The sequence below is a fragment of the Musa acuminata genome, chromosome BXJ2-9 (assembly GCF_036884655.1).
Source record: "Musa acuminata AAA Group cultivar baxijiao chromosome BXJ2-9, Cavendish_Baxijiao_AAA, whole genome shotgun sequence".
In the NCBI taxonomy this organism is placed as follows: domain Eukaryota; kingdom Viridiplantae; phylum Streptophyta; class Magnoliopsida; order Zingiberales; family Musaceae; genus Musa; species Musa acuminata.
This window is the reverse complement of record NC_088346.1, coordinates 45635519-45648814: the sequence shown is the minus strand read 5'-3', so window position 1 is coordinate 45648814 and position 13296 is coordinate 45635519. Positions and strand designations below refer to the sequence as shown.

Here is a 13296-nt window from a genome sequence, read left to right as displayed (position 1 = left end):
TCCAATCATGTTTGACTATATATGCACCAGAAAATGACTTAACCTGCAAGAGACTCTTCACCATGTACAATTGACTCCAAGATTGGAACTTGAGATTCCAAGCATTAATTGCTGCAGCAATAGCTTTGGCAAACTAAGGAAACGAACAAGAAACAGATGCCAAGCACTCCTGTTCATGATCTCTTTATGCTTGCTTTCTAGTGTTTCTTCTCATCCTCTCCATTGACTTCATCTTTTATGGTCCCTCTGTCTCTCTCTCTCTCTTAATGGATGGATCCTACAGGGGTGGGTGGGTGCTGTGTTATTGTCTGCTGATGGATTAAATATGGATGGATTCTGGAGATGTATTCTACTGGTCCAACTTTGTCATTAGCTGGAATCAGCAACACAAGACAAACACCTTTTTCTCAGAGAAAAAAGAGGATACATATGTCAAATATACAGGCTTAATGATTGATGTTGTTCCCCATTCCTAACTTGAAATAGATTATTCATTGTTGGAATGTTCAGTGCAACCTGCAGGAGAGTAAATTTTTGAATGAGTGTGATGATTGCTTGGTCCCTGCCATGTCTCTTTTTCCTATTTCATATACTCCATCTCCCTCTGCATAAAAGAGAAGTTTAGATTTTAGTGTTTGATTGTTCAGTGCAAGCTGCAAAGTGATTGAATTTGGCATAATTATTACCTGGTCCCTCTTACATCATTCCTTTTATTCTTCTAAACAAGAGAGAAGTTTCCTTTAGATTCTTATTTTAAATAAATATATACTACTTGTAGAGCAACACAAAACAATCACATTTTCCTCATAAAAACAGCAACATATGCCAAAAACAGAGGCTTAACTATTTAACTTGAAATCTACTATTTATTTGATTGTTTAGTGAAACTGCAAAGTGAGCAAAAATATCAGATGTAATCCTCCAATGCCACTCCTTTTTATATAATATCGGATGTAATTCTATTATTCTTAAATAAAATTCCTGTGGTTAGGAAGTTTTTGATGTAATTCCCGATAACTTAGTCGGATTTCTTTACATATGCAATGGTATTAACCATTAAGCATGATTCACTTTCTTATCTTATATCATCGCCTTATGTAAAAGAGTTATGTGTGTTTTACTTTACAGATGTACTCAAATCAAGAACCTGATCAAAATAAATTTTTTATGATTAGAAAGTTTCTTGATGTAATTTTGGATGACTTACATAAAAGAAAAAAAGTTGGTTGATGGAGTTCCTTGATCTACTGTTCATCCTCCTCTACCTAAAAGAGAAAATTCTCTTAGATTGTTATTCATAATAAACAAACACATTTTCCTCATAAAAAGGAAAATATGCCAAATACATGCGCTTAATGATTGGTTGTGTTCCCCATTCCTAACGTGAAATATATTTTTAATTGTTTGATTGTTGAGTGCAAACTGCAAAGTGAGTACTGTTTGGTCCCTCTCATATCATTCCTTTTTATTCAGTATACTCTTCTCCCTCTACACAAAACAGTAGTTTATTTTAGATTGTTCTTCACAAAAAATTATAATACTTTTAAAGCAAAAGAAGACAAACACATTTGCCTCAAAAGAAAGCAACATATGTCAGGCACACATGCTTAATGATTGATAGTGTTTGCCCACTCCTGATTTGAAATCTATTTTTCAGTGTTTGATTGTTCAGTGCAAACTGCAAAGTGAGTCAATTTGGTATGAGTATATTGATTGGTTGGTCCCTCTGATATCATTCCTTTCAGTTCAATTGTCTCCCTCCACATCAGATAAATTTATATTAGATTGTTATTCACAATTAAATTTATTTTAGGTTTAACATAATTACCTTCTAATCAGGTGTTGTATAATCTTCCATTTAAACTAATATTTCTTAGAAGGCAATCATGTTATGGTTTAATTTTAAATTCAAATGATTGCATATTGTACAAATTAAAATGATTAAAAGTATACATGGACCAAATCATGATGAATTTTTCAGAATACTTACATTTAATATCATTTAAAGTATCATCAATGATTTGGGTTCTTGTATTAATTGGTTTTCAGCATATGAGTGGTTTTACATCATTTCTTGCTGTGCATGGTTAATAGACAGACAACATATAATTTTGTTTGGTTGCATACAAATATTAAATTATATGAATGATCCTTAAACTTTATTTCTAAAACTATATATTTTGTAGCAATCAAAACCTTCCATTATTTATTATTGAGGTTAGCAAGAAGAAAAAAGTGTAATCATAATTTACTTTAGTATTTTGCTGATTTAATTTCAAAATTATATGTGAAATAATAATAATTAGTTCAAACTGATTGTAAAAACTATTGATTTTTCTATGTTATTTTTGATATTTTTATTTTTTTATTGATTTTGATTGTTGATTGATATGTCAAGTGCATTCTAATTTTCATTTAATCAATTTTTTTTTATTTGGGGGGTTTTTTCCTCTCAATTTTGATATTTTATAGTTTTTATTTATTTTGATTGTTGATTGATATGTAAAGTGCATTTTTATTTTAATTTAATTATTTTTTTCTTGAAGGCTTTTACTCCTTTGACTCACTTGGCTCGTCTTCCTGATCGCTCTGTTCCAGCTTCCAGTCTTTCCCCTTCCTCCGATCCTTCGTTCTACCTCCCCAGTCCCTGTCGGATCGTATCCTTGCTTTGAATCGAAGCGAAGAAAAGTAGCGGATGGGCTACGGTTGCTGAGGAATTAGGTTTTTTTGCAACAAGAAATGGGGTCTACTCGTGGAAGTCGATCGTCCACCAAGATGTGGGATTCTGCCGCCATGGATGCCCGATTCAGCTCTCTGGAGCTCAGGGTATCCTTCGGCGATGTCTTCAGCGGGTAAGTGCCGAATCCATTTAATGGATTTGTTCTAACGTACGTCAAAATCCTTTTCCTTATTGATATTGATTATTGTGCTGGTTCTGTTGATTTGGAAAACGTTGGTTTCTTCGGTATTATTGGTTGCTTGATTCTTGATTTCTTGATGCTGATTTATATTGTTCTGTTATCGCTCTTTCTTTTTGATAGTTGGGGAAGTATTAATGAATGGCTTGTGAACGAAAGATGCATTACATTTGGCAAAATGCAAAGACAACACGATCTTGGGCTTGCTGATGCATCCGAACAGTAGCATTCAAGATAGCTAGAGACATATTGGTCTTTTGTGCTACTGACGTGACATGCATCCAAGTCATACGGAGAGGATGGCTATTGATGATTGTCAATGATGGATCGAAAGTTGAAATCCATTGGAAGTTAGAAGGGAAAAACATGGTTCAAATGGACCTTATGGACAAAGGAAATTTGGTAGCTTTGATGAGTGATTGAGATAATTTGTGGATCTAATGGCATAACTACAATGTTCATTTGTTGATGGAAGGTAAGGTCCTTGGATGACTTGTAATTGTAGATGCAATTACATAAAGTCACCTTCTGAGTTGTGCCAGCAGTAAACTATTCAATATCTTAAATGAAAGTTGATTGTGTGGGAAGTAAGTTTTTGGACAAAACATACTAACCCTGCAGAATGAGAATGTCTGGAAGATAAAGAATTAAAATGAAACTGAAGATTAAGAAATAAAATATTGGTCACTCATGCCAGGTATTGGTTGCGCTGGTGTATCTTGTGGTGCCGATCAACTCTAGGCGCATATAACCCTTATTAATTTTTTTTATCTTAAAAAAAAATTAAAATATGTTTAGAAGATCTGTTGTGGACCATATATCAAATATACATATGTAAAAATAAAAAAATTAAAATTACATGAAGTTAGCACATTTTACATGATACAGGATATATGTATTACCCATGCATCACAGTTATATAAAGTACCATGTTGGTTTGGGAGGTGGATCTAGGTTCACAATGTCAAGTGTGCGGGGAGCAATATTATAATTCTGAAAAATATTATATGAATGATATTGTTTCCATGATTTTTAATATTGATAAAACTAGAAACTGCCGCCGCCGAGGGGGAGATGGTTATTCTAGGTATGCAAACCAAAAGAATGATGATGCAACAAGTATCACCAAGGTCGTTAAGGATGCAAACCAAATTTCCAATTTTCGGTATGCTGTCATCAATTGCAGTATAACTTGCATATCCTTTGTTAATCCATCTTCAAATTTCATTACACCATATTCAAGGCAAGTTCGAGAGTAATGCTAGCTGGGATAGTGGTATAGATGAATTACAGGGCACCAGGACTATTTTCAACTGTGAAAAACCAAGTAGCCTAGTATCACAGGCACTGGTTCTATACTCATACCAAGGTCAAGGATAGATGAGTCTAAAGGAGGAACTGCTCGAACCACTGTAAGATAACATATTTATTTGACAGCAGAAAAATATTTATATCATCCTAATACAACAAATAAGGTAGAAAATAGAGAAAATAAGTGATATCTGCTTCAGAAGATGCATCTGATGGATTAGCACTGAAATTTTCAGTTCAGAAGGGAATAGTAGACAAGATGATGTAAGTTTTGTACTTTGGTATTGTGATGCGGAGGCTTATCAGGATATTCTGAACCTAAAGATAGATCTTTATTTCCATGGTCCAATCTCAAAATCAGTAAGGTATTCAATGTCTAACATTAAATCTATATTTTAAGGATCAGCTATCAGTAAGCGAATCAGGTACCACAGTAGTACACTCTGTGAAAGAAATTTTGGACTACACAGCATTTTATTATAATATTAAGGTAAAATGACTATCAGATCTTGGGATTAAAGATCTTTTATATTCTTCTGATGTGGGTAATTGAGATATTATGTTATTTCAACCTCTCCTACATGGTAGCCACTCAGCAGGTACACTTCATCTGAGGATGTGTCTATAAGTGGCTCAATAGTTCTCCATAGCGAAAATGATGAACCTGGTTCTCCTCATTTATGAAAGTCTAAGTTGGGAATTCAAGCAAAGACATCAAGCATCTCCACCGATAATAATGCTATGAACCTTGCAGAAGTTTCCTTATATTAGAACAAATACATGCATATAGAAGACTTGGATACTCTATTTCTGACCCTTTACTTCATGCATATGATGGCACACCATAGGCAGAAGCTACATTACAAGGGGGGCTGAGAAAAGGAAGTTATTGGGAAAGACATTTACTGAACAAAAAAAAAGGATTCTATTTAAAATGAAATGATTGAAAGGACAAACATCTTAGAATCATCTAGGTACATGAACTTTCAGATTTTCAATGATTAGGAATGTTATGTTTAGTTCTTGGTTGTAATTATTTCTTATAAGACTAGCAGCAGCAGCAGCTTTTTTCCCTGCATTATCATTGTTGACAATTGCTTCCCTATAGGAGGTGCTGTTTACGAGCTAGACATATTCATTTAGATTATATGCTCTAACTATGTCATAAGAATCTGCTACTTTTGTGATTATTCTTCTGTATTGTTAATTATGATTCTTTTGCCATTAGTTGTACAAAAGCTTGATAATCATAATGAAGATCGCTACAGCAACTAGATATATTTGAAAAAGAAACTCGTTAGAACCATGTAGTCCCGGTTAGATTTGTGGGAGCTTCTTAGGTTGGTTAATTGGAATTAACTTTGAGAGCTTTTTAGATATCTATCATTCCATAGATCCTACTAGATTTGTTCCCTTCTAGTTCATGACATGAGAATATAGCATCCTTGTTAATTTGGATCTACATATATGGTGATATCCTACAAATTAAGTCACCATAAGGAAAAAAAAATGGTTGCTGAAATGTGTGTGTGTGTGTGTGTGTAGGGTTGAGACCTAAAATGTTTTACCTTCAAATCAGTTGTAAGCCTTTAAATTAAAGATCAACTCTGTTGAACATGAGCTACATTGTTCACAGAGACTAATGAAAAATCATAATTTTGAAAGCATCCTTATACATTATGTAAAAGTAAATATATGCAGTTTTGGGAGCATAAAATATATTTTTAGTGGATCAATAATATAGAAATTATATGGATTTTCTATGAGTGAATGCTCTTAGAATTGTTCATTTTGTGTTAGTTTAATGAACCTTGTTTTTATAGATGTTTTAAATGTTGTAAGATCATGTTTAACAGAGGTGACATTCAATTTGCAAACTCCATGGTTGATTCTAATGTGATAGGATTGAGGTCTCAAACTTCCACGAGGGATTCTTGCTCAAATCTTTCTTTTATGTACATGTACGCAATTGATCAAATCAAGATCCAAATAAATGCAATATTTAACTAGGGTGCTAATTTTCCCATGTCAGCATCTTTGAAGCATGACATTGTAACAGAAGTTTCTGACTGAACGAAAAACTCAAAGCTTTGGTTAAGCTACAATTTGACTCAATGATAAGTCACATAGTAATAAATAACCATCTGCTTTTAGATTGTATTAATGTGTAATGGAATAAATTTTACTCTGATTCAAATTCCTGCAAAGAAAAAATTTCAACATACTTATGGCTAGTTTTAGTAGTAAGCAATATTAAAATCGGAATTGTGTAGGTCAGATGCAGGTCAAACACTACATGCATGACATAGTCTAAAGGTGAGAACTAAAGGTGAGAGAGCTAGCACCCTTTCTTCTTCATATAGAAGGGCATGCCATTATACCATTCTTTGGTCTTCATATGTAAACAAAAAATAACCTTGAGAGGTTGCACAACTTAAGCTCACAACTATTATCATCAAAGGAAAACAAGCATGTGGTGTCAGATGATTCAAAATTATGCATCCTATCACTCACATATCATGCGAAGAGTGTCATTCATGATCAGATAGAATGAGAAATGTACCTGCATTCCAATGATTTTACTGATTTGAGTTGAGTTTTTGAGATTGTTCTTCCAGTTGCCTCTCCAAATGGATTCCCACCAAACAGTCAAAGGTTAGAAGCCTGGACCAATAGATGGAACATGTGAGTAGGTATACATGAATGTAGCGTACTAAATGAGCTCAAGGTTGGATGGATGGAGAAAAGGAAGAAGAGAAAAGAACAGCTTGAGGTGAAACATTGTAACTACGACTCTCTTTCATTTGTAACATCTCAATCGTCCATTAATGACGTACCTTCCTGTCAACAGCATGGACTCCATCCATCATTCAACTACTAGTTCGTTCCATGGTGTGCGTGCGTATGTGTTTGTGATCCATATTTTTAGTTAAATTAAGAGTCTTTAGAAGTAATTTTATCGTCCCTCATGAAGTCTTGTTATGCCTTCATCTGTCTCTTCTTGCATTGTCAACTCATTAATCTTTAGCTAATCACAATGTTTATAAGTTTGACTAGCACCTATTTGATCTAATCTTAACATCAGTTTTGAATTTCTAATTTCTAAGAACATGACCAATCCAAAACTTTGACACAGACATTAAAAAAATATTTGTTAGAAAATGGTTGGTTCAGTGTTTTTGTTATGTTTTTCTTCCTACATCCATTTTTGTAGGTTTCTTCTTTTCTTTTTATAATATTATCATTTTCTTTTATTTTGGTATATTTCCTTTGCCTATCCTGTTTTGTTCTTTCGACTATAGAAGTTGACCATATTTTTCTCTTAACAACTTGACCATATTTTTTTGACAAATGTGTACCACATATATCTGATTCCACAATTTATTGCACATGAGTTGAATCGGACAAAAGCATCACTGCTTAGGTGTTAATATCATAGTCTTTGATTTTTGTTGAGATATCTGAATGATTAGTGTATTATATATATCACTTTAAAATGCAATAGATATTGTTTTTTAAGATCATGATCTTGGATAACATTAGAGAGACATATAAGAGGAGATTCAGTGCTGTCCATGTAACTCTACCAATGGGAGTAGAGAGAGATGGTGTGACAAGAAGTAGCTGTTCTGCTGTCTGAAATGAGAGAGGGTTTGTGACAAGAACTAGCTGTCCAATTAATTGTCTGTAGAAATGTGAGAGGGTTTTGGTGTGCTGCAATTAATGGGAGGATGAACAAGATATGTGACAATGGGGCAAGCAAAGCAGCACGCACCCCCACCTGCAAGTCTCACCGGCTTCAGCCGGCCCCTACTCTTTATATGCCCACAGTTTCTCCACCACCCAACCCAGACCAGCAAAAACCTTGGAAGCTGATCACATAGTTCTCCTACAACAAACATCAACACAGAGGAAGACACACATACAACAACAACAATGGCTTCTCAGAATGGCCAACAAAGACCGCATCAGGAGGTCGGTCACAAAAGCCTCCTCCAAAGCGACGCCCTCTATCAAGTACTACTACTCTCTCACTTCCTCCTTGCTCTCTCGTCCACCTTTTCTGATCCTCATACTACTTCTTGCAGTACATACTGGACACCGGCGTTCTCCCCCGAGAGCCCGAATGCATGAAAGAACTCCGCCAGATCACCGCCAACCATCCCATGTACTACATATCATGTCCTCATGCTAATTGAGTTGCGTGCAGTGGAAACAGTGCTGTTGTTTTAATCTTGCATGATCCATGCAGGAACATCATGTCGATCTCGGTCGACGAAGGGCAGTTCCTGAACATGCTGCTCAAGCTCACCAGAGCGAAGAAGACGATGGAGATCGGCGTCTACACTGGCTACTCCCTCCTCGCCACTGCCCTCGCCCTTCCCGACGACGGCAAGGCACGTATACCCGTCACCTCAGTCTTCAGCCTTTGTTTCTGTTCTCGTTGGTGACATGCTCATGGATCAGATTCTGGCCATGGACACTAACCGAAAGTACTACGAGGTTGGCCTGCCGACGATACAGAAGGCCGGCGTCGCCCACAAGATAGACTTCCGCGAAGGCCCCGCCCTCCCCGTCCTCGATCAGCTGCTGCAAGACGTGAGGGGGTTGATCTATCACTCATGGATGCGACCATTTCCTTCCTCTCCATCACTCGTTCGTTCCTCTGGCTGCAGGAGACGAATCACGGGTCGTTCGACTTCGTCTTCGTGGACGCCGACAAGGAGAACTACGTCAACTACCACCGGCGGCTGCTGGATCTGGTGAAGGTGGGCGGCCTCATCGCGTACGACAACACGCTGTGGGGCGGCGCGGTGGCGGCCCCGCCGGACGCGCCCCTGCCTGGCTACCTCCGCCACTACCTGGACTTCGTGCTGCAGCTCAACCGGGAGCTCGCCGCCGACCCGCGCATCGAGATCTGCCAGCTTCCGGTGGGCGACGGCGTCACCCTCAGCCGGAGGATCAGATGATTGCCGAAATGACATGTCTGTCCTCCGTTCATCTCCAATAAAATATATGCCGCATGAGGCGACTACGTTTGTCTTATTTCACGTGCGACCCAAAATAATTATTATAGCCAACCAAATAAAGTGGGTGTTATTAACCTTCTTTTTCCTTTTTTTAATTTAATGTTTTTTACTGTTTTAAATTTGCTCATCAATAGCTGTTCGTGATATAAATTATTAATTGAAGAGAATAAAGGTTGTTTACGGATGACTTGTTGATTCTTTGTCATCGGATTAACTCTATCAAAGAAATCCACTTATATATCCTCTCATAATCTTTTAATATGTAATAAAATATATTTTTTTATTCTCTCCCAAAAAAACCTCCAATTTTTATCGGGTAAGATAGATAATATCCGAATCCGACCGGACTCGATTTTGTTCAAAGGTAAAAGAGATAAAATCCCGGTAAATAGGAACCTTTATCGGGTATTCTTTGGCCAAGATCCGAATCCGATCCAATCCAATATCATATCCATCCAATTCTAGCCGTTCTTTTTTCTTCTAATAAATGAAAACATCTCTGGGCAGTCGACTTCCCATCAATTCCTCGCCACCACTGCCGCCGCCTTCTCCTCCTGCACTCGGTTTCGCCGTATTGCGGCGATCCATGGCCTCCACGTCTTGGTCCCTTTCCACCGCCTCTTTGGCCCATCGTCCCTCGCCGTGGCCGTCACGAGCGCCGCAGAAGACGGCGGCAGCGGTTGGTAGCCTCGGCCGATGCGGCTGTCTCCTTTTGCCTCCGTCTTCGATTCTCCGGAGGGGCCGCCGAAGAGAGAACTGTGTCGTTTGCATGGCTCCCGAGGAAGAGAAGATGACCCGCCGCTCCCCTCTCGATTTTCCCATCGTATGCATTTCATCCTGCCATCTCTTGATATTTCTATTTCCAAAGAAATTTTATCTCTTTGGCTTTGATTAGAAGAATTTAGTTCTCAATTTGATAACCAAATTTAGCACTTATGGGTTTTTTCGATGAAACCAAGTTCAGATTTGGTTTCGATAAAAACCATATTCAACATATTTTTCTAAGATTTGATTAGATATTTGTTGTCTTCCAAATTTGTAGTCGTTTATCTGCAGATGGAGTACCAAAATTGAGCAATTATCTGTAATTTTTGCCATGAAAGAGAATTTATTTCTTAGTAAAGTATTTGGAGTCGAGTGGATTGATTATTCATGATGGGAACAGGGATCTTTTATGGAAGTGCAAGGTTAGAAAGAAGGGTGTGCTTTGTATGGCATCCATAATAGGGGGTTTATTTGTTAGATTTAGGTTAAAGGATTTTGATTAGATGTAGGTTGAAGGATATCTTGTGGCTAAAATTTGGGGCTAATTACATATTTCCCCCCGTACTTAGGTTCTTTTAGCATCGCGGTCAATGTAACTTTTCGTGGTCAATGTGACTTTAAAAAGTTACATTGGGTACCTATACTTTTCGAAGTTGCTATAATTTACTCTATTTTTAACAACTTCGTCTGTTTCTTTGACAGAATCCACTGCATGTGACATCACGTGCAAAATTTATGCCAAAGTGAAAGGTAAAATAGTCAGTCCCCGCCTCGCACCATCGCCATCAACCCCGTTGCTTGCCGCCACATGCATCCCTAGCTTGTCAGCCCTCGCCCTGCACCATTGTAAGCTCCCCACCCCTTCTTGTCGAACCATTCATCCAATGGCGACGAGCATGCTCCAATAGTTCCAGCGCTCCGTAGGTGGAAGCCTCCCATTGGCCTGCATCTGAACCATGGTTGGTGTCTCCACTGTAGAAGCCTTTAAAAGCCTTCCTTGATGCTTCGGCACCAGTGTCTCCCCCGCAACGGCCCAATCGCAATGGGTGCGTTGATCCTCTGTGTTGACGGTCCCGTGGGTCTCTTCTTCGGGGGCTGACTGTTTAGTTGCAGAATTAAAACTTTTGACACTTCTAAGACCTCCTATTGCCTTTCTTTTGCTATGAGCTTCTTTGGACTTCGTAATGATGATTTTCATCTTGGATGGTGTTGAATATATCTAATTATGTTAACATTAATTAGTGTCATATATTATCATATCTTCTTTGTTGGGACCGTTAGAACCCAAAATATTTAATGCACTTACCATATCTCTTCACTTTTTGTCTTCTAGTTTATCCAAATCAGGGAGACCTGCTGTATCTTCTCTATTGTAGTTGTTTCAGACCTCTTTTTTATAGTTTTGTATGGATAATATCAATTTGCTAGTTAAGTGTGAATTTCCAATAATTTGAGTGTTTTCAATACACTGATCCATGAAAATACATAGTAGATGGCTTATATTAATACTTATATCATCCCCATGGGATGAAGTCAAATCTGCAAATCTTATTTTTATTCAACTTGGTTTAACAAGGGTGATTATTCTCTCCATTGTCAAAGAAACATGGGCTAAGATTATCGATGACTTAATTGATCTGAGGCAGGTACTTTGTGTTCGGTTAGCCTTTTGGGGTTACCTGCTATTTCCATGATATTAATCATTGAAACTCCGATAGTTTAACTGCAAGATGAGAAGATTGAGCAAAGTTTCACAAGTTATCAATCAGATATGACCTCTTCAGAATTGGTGAAGATTTCCTGAAGCAGAATTAGAAGATATAGAGGTTTTCAGTGAAACAGAAAAGACCAGTTTTCATTAAGATTCTGCACAATGTTGATCTCACTTGGATCTCATATGGCCTTGGACTAAAGTTGCTATAGACTTGAGGAGTCCTGAACAAGTTGGAAAATTGTTAGTTTAACCTAAGGATCTAGGAATATTCGTTAGCTTTTGAGGAATGTAAGGGTTAAGAATTCTTGGGCACATTTATTACATTGTATTATTGAGATTTTACAAAATAAAAATTATGCTATTGTTATGCTCAATAACATATTTGTTATGCATTATTGTATGATTAATGAGCCTCAAGTTTGAGATTATGTGTGAGCGTTTTGTATGCTATTTAATGTAATGAAATTTTTTTCTATTTAAAGAAAACATAGCTGTCATGCACACACTTTTAAAGAAAATATAGTTCTAACAAAGAATAAAGAAATGTGGTAGTGCTTTTATGGATAGAACATGGAATTATCTAGATGGCTTTATTATAATAATACCAGCATGGGACCTCTTTCAAGTGACACTGCAGAATATTCTTTTCATATAAAACTGCTTGTTTCTTTTTGTCCAAGTAGCAAGTGAATTAAGATGAGAGTTCTCTTGATGTACAGGTGGATACTCTCTCTCTCTCTCTCTTTTCTAAGAAAAATAAGCAAGCTTGTCTTGTTTGTATTACTTCTAGATGCTTTGGTGCATTTAAATCAGATTATCGGAGGATAAAGATAGAGGAATCATTTCCAATATATGTATATACACATGTCTATATTTTCAACAAACCTTGATAAGATCTACAAGGTTTGGATGTTGCTGCCTTCTTGATTAATTTGAAGCATTTAACAGATATATGCTGGTAAATTTTCTAGTATCCTTTTCAAGCCTATTTCTTCTTGGTATTGACGGATTAGTTCCTACATAAGGATGTGTATTTAAGTTTTCATGATTTGATGCTGATGAACTGATTCCTAAACAAATCAAACGAGTTGATTGATGAGAATTTTATTGAAGCATGTTGATGTTGACATATGTTGGTTAATTATACTTATTCTATATTTTCACCTTTGGTACAGTCAGTCACATATATGTTCACATGTAGGAATGGGAAAGGCCAAAACCTGGCAGAAGACCTGATATCTTCCCACAATTTAGCCCAATGAAAACTCCACTGCCAACTCCACTGCCAGAAGACCCTCCTGAAGAGGACGAAGAAGAGGAGGAAGAAAAGAATGAGGAGGAAGAAGAAGATCCAGATCAACAACCAGATGAGAATTCCAGGATGCAACATGGAGGATGGTTTTGAGCAATAACATCTTCCAAAGAGAAGTTTTTGATTTGTTGATCCAGCGAGGAACACTGTAACTACAGCCTGTATGAAGTTTCATGTGATACTTTTCAGTTATCCACAAATGATGGCTATAAGAGTGCAAACATTTCTTAGTTTTTTTGTGTCTGT

The 13296-nt window shown here is 37.0% G+C and overlaps 1 protein-coding gene and 1 non-coding gene across 2 annotated transcripts; both read left to right on the top strand.

The window, feature by feature from the left end:
- Nucleotides 1-2574: 2574 nt before the first annotated feature.
- On the top strand, nucleotides 2575-9443 carry LOC135623624 (caffeoyl-CoA O-methyltransferase-like). The gene is made up of 5 exons (XM_065126790.1): nucleotides 2575-8246; nucleotides 8318-8397; nucleotides 8482-8626; nucleotides 8697-8828; nucleotides 8906-9443. Exons 1-5 carry the CDS (start codon nucleotides 8166-8168, stop codon nucleotides 9197-9199), a joined length of 732 nt encoding a protein of 243 aa, XP_064982862.1. The 5' UTR covers nucleotides 2575-8165; the 3' UTR covers nucleotides 9200-9443.
- A 303-nt stretch (nucleotides 9444-9746) lies between these two features.
- On the top strand, nucleotides 9747-13280 carry LOC103998912 (uncharacterized). The gene is made up of 2 exons (XR_010491448.1): nucleotides 9747-10082; nucleotides 12940-13280. It is a non-coding gene; the product is annotated as an uncharacterized LOC103998912 (transcript).
- The last annotated feature ends 16 nt before the right edge of the window (nucleotides 13281-13296 follow it).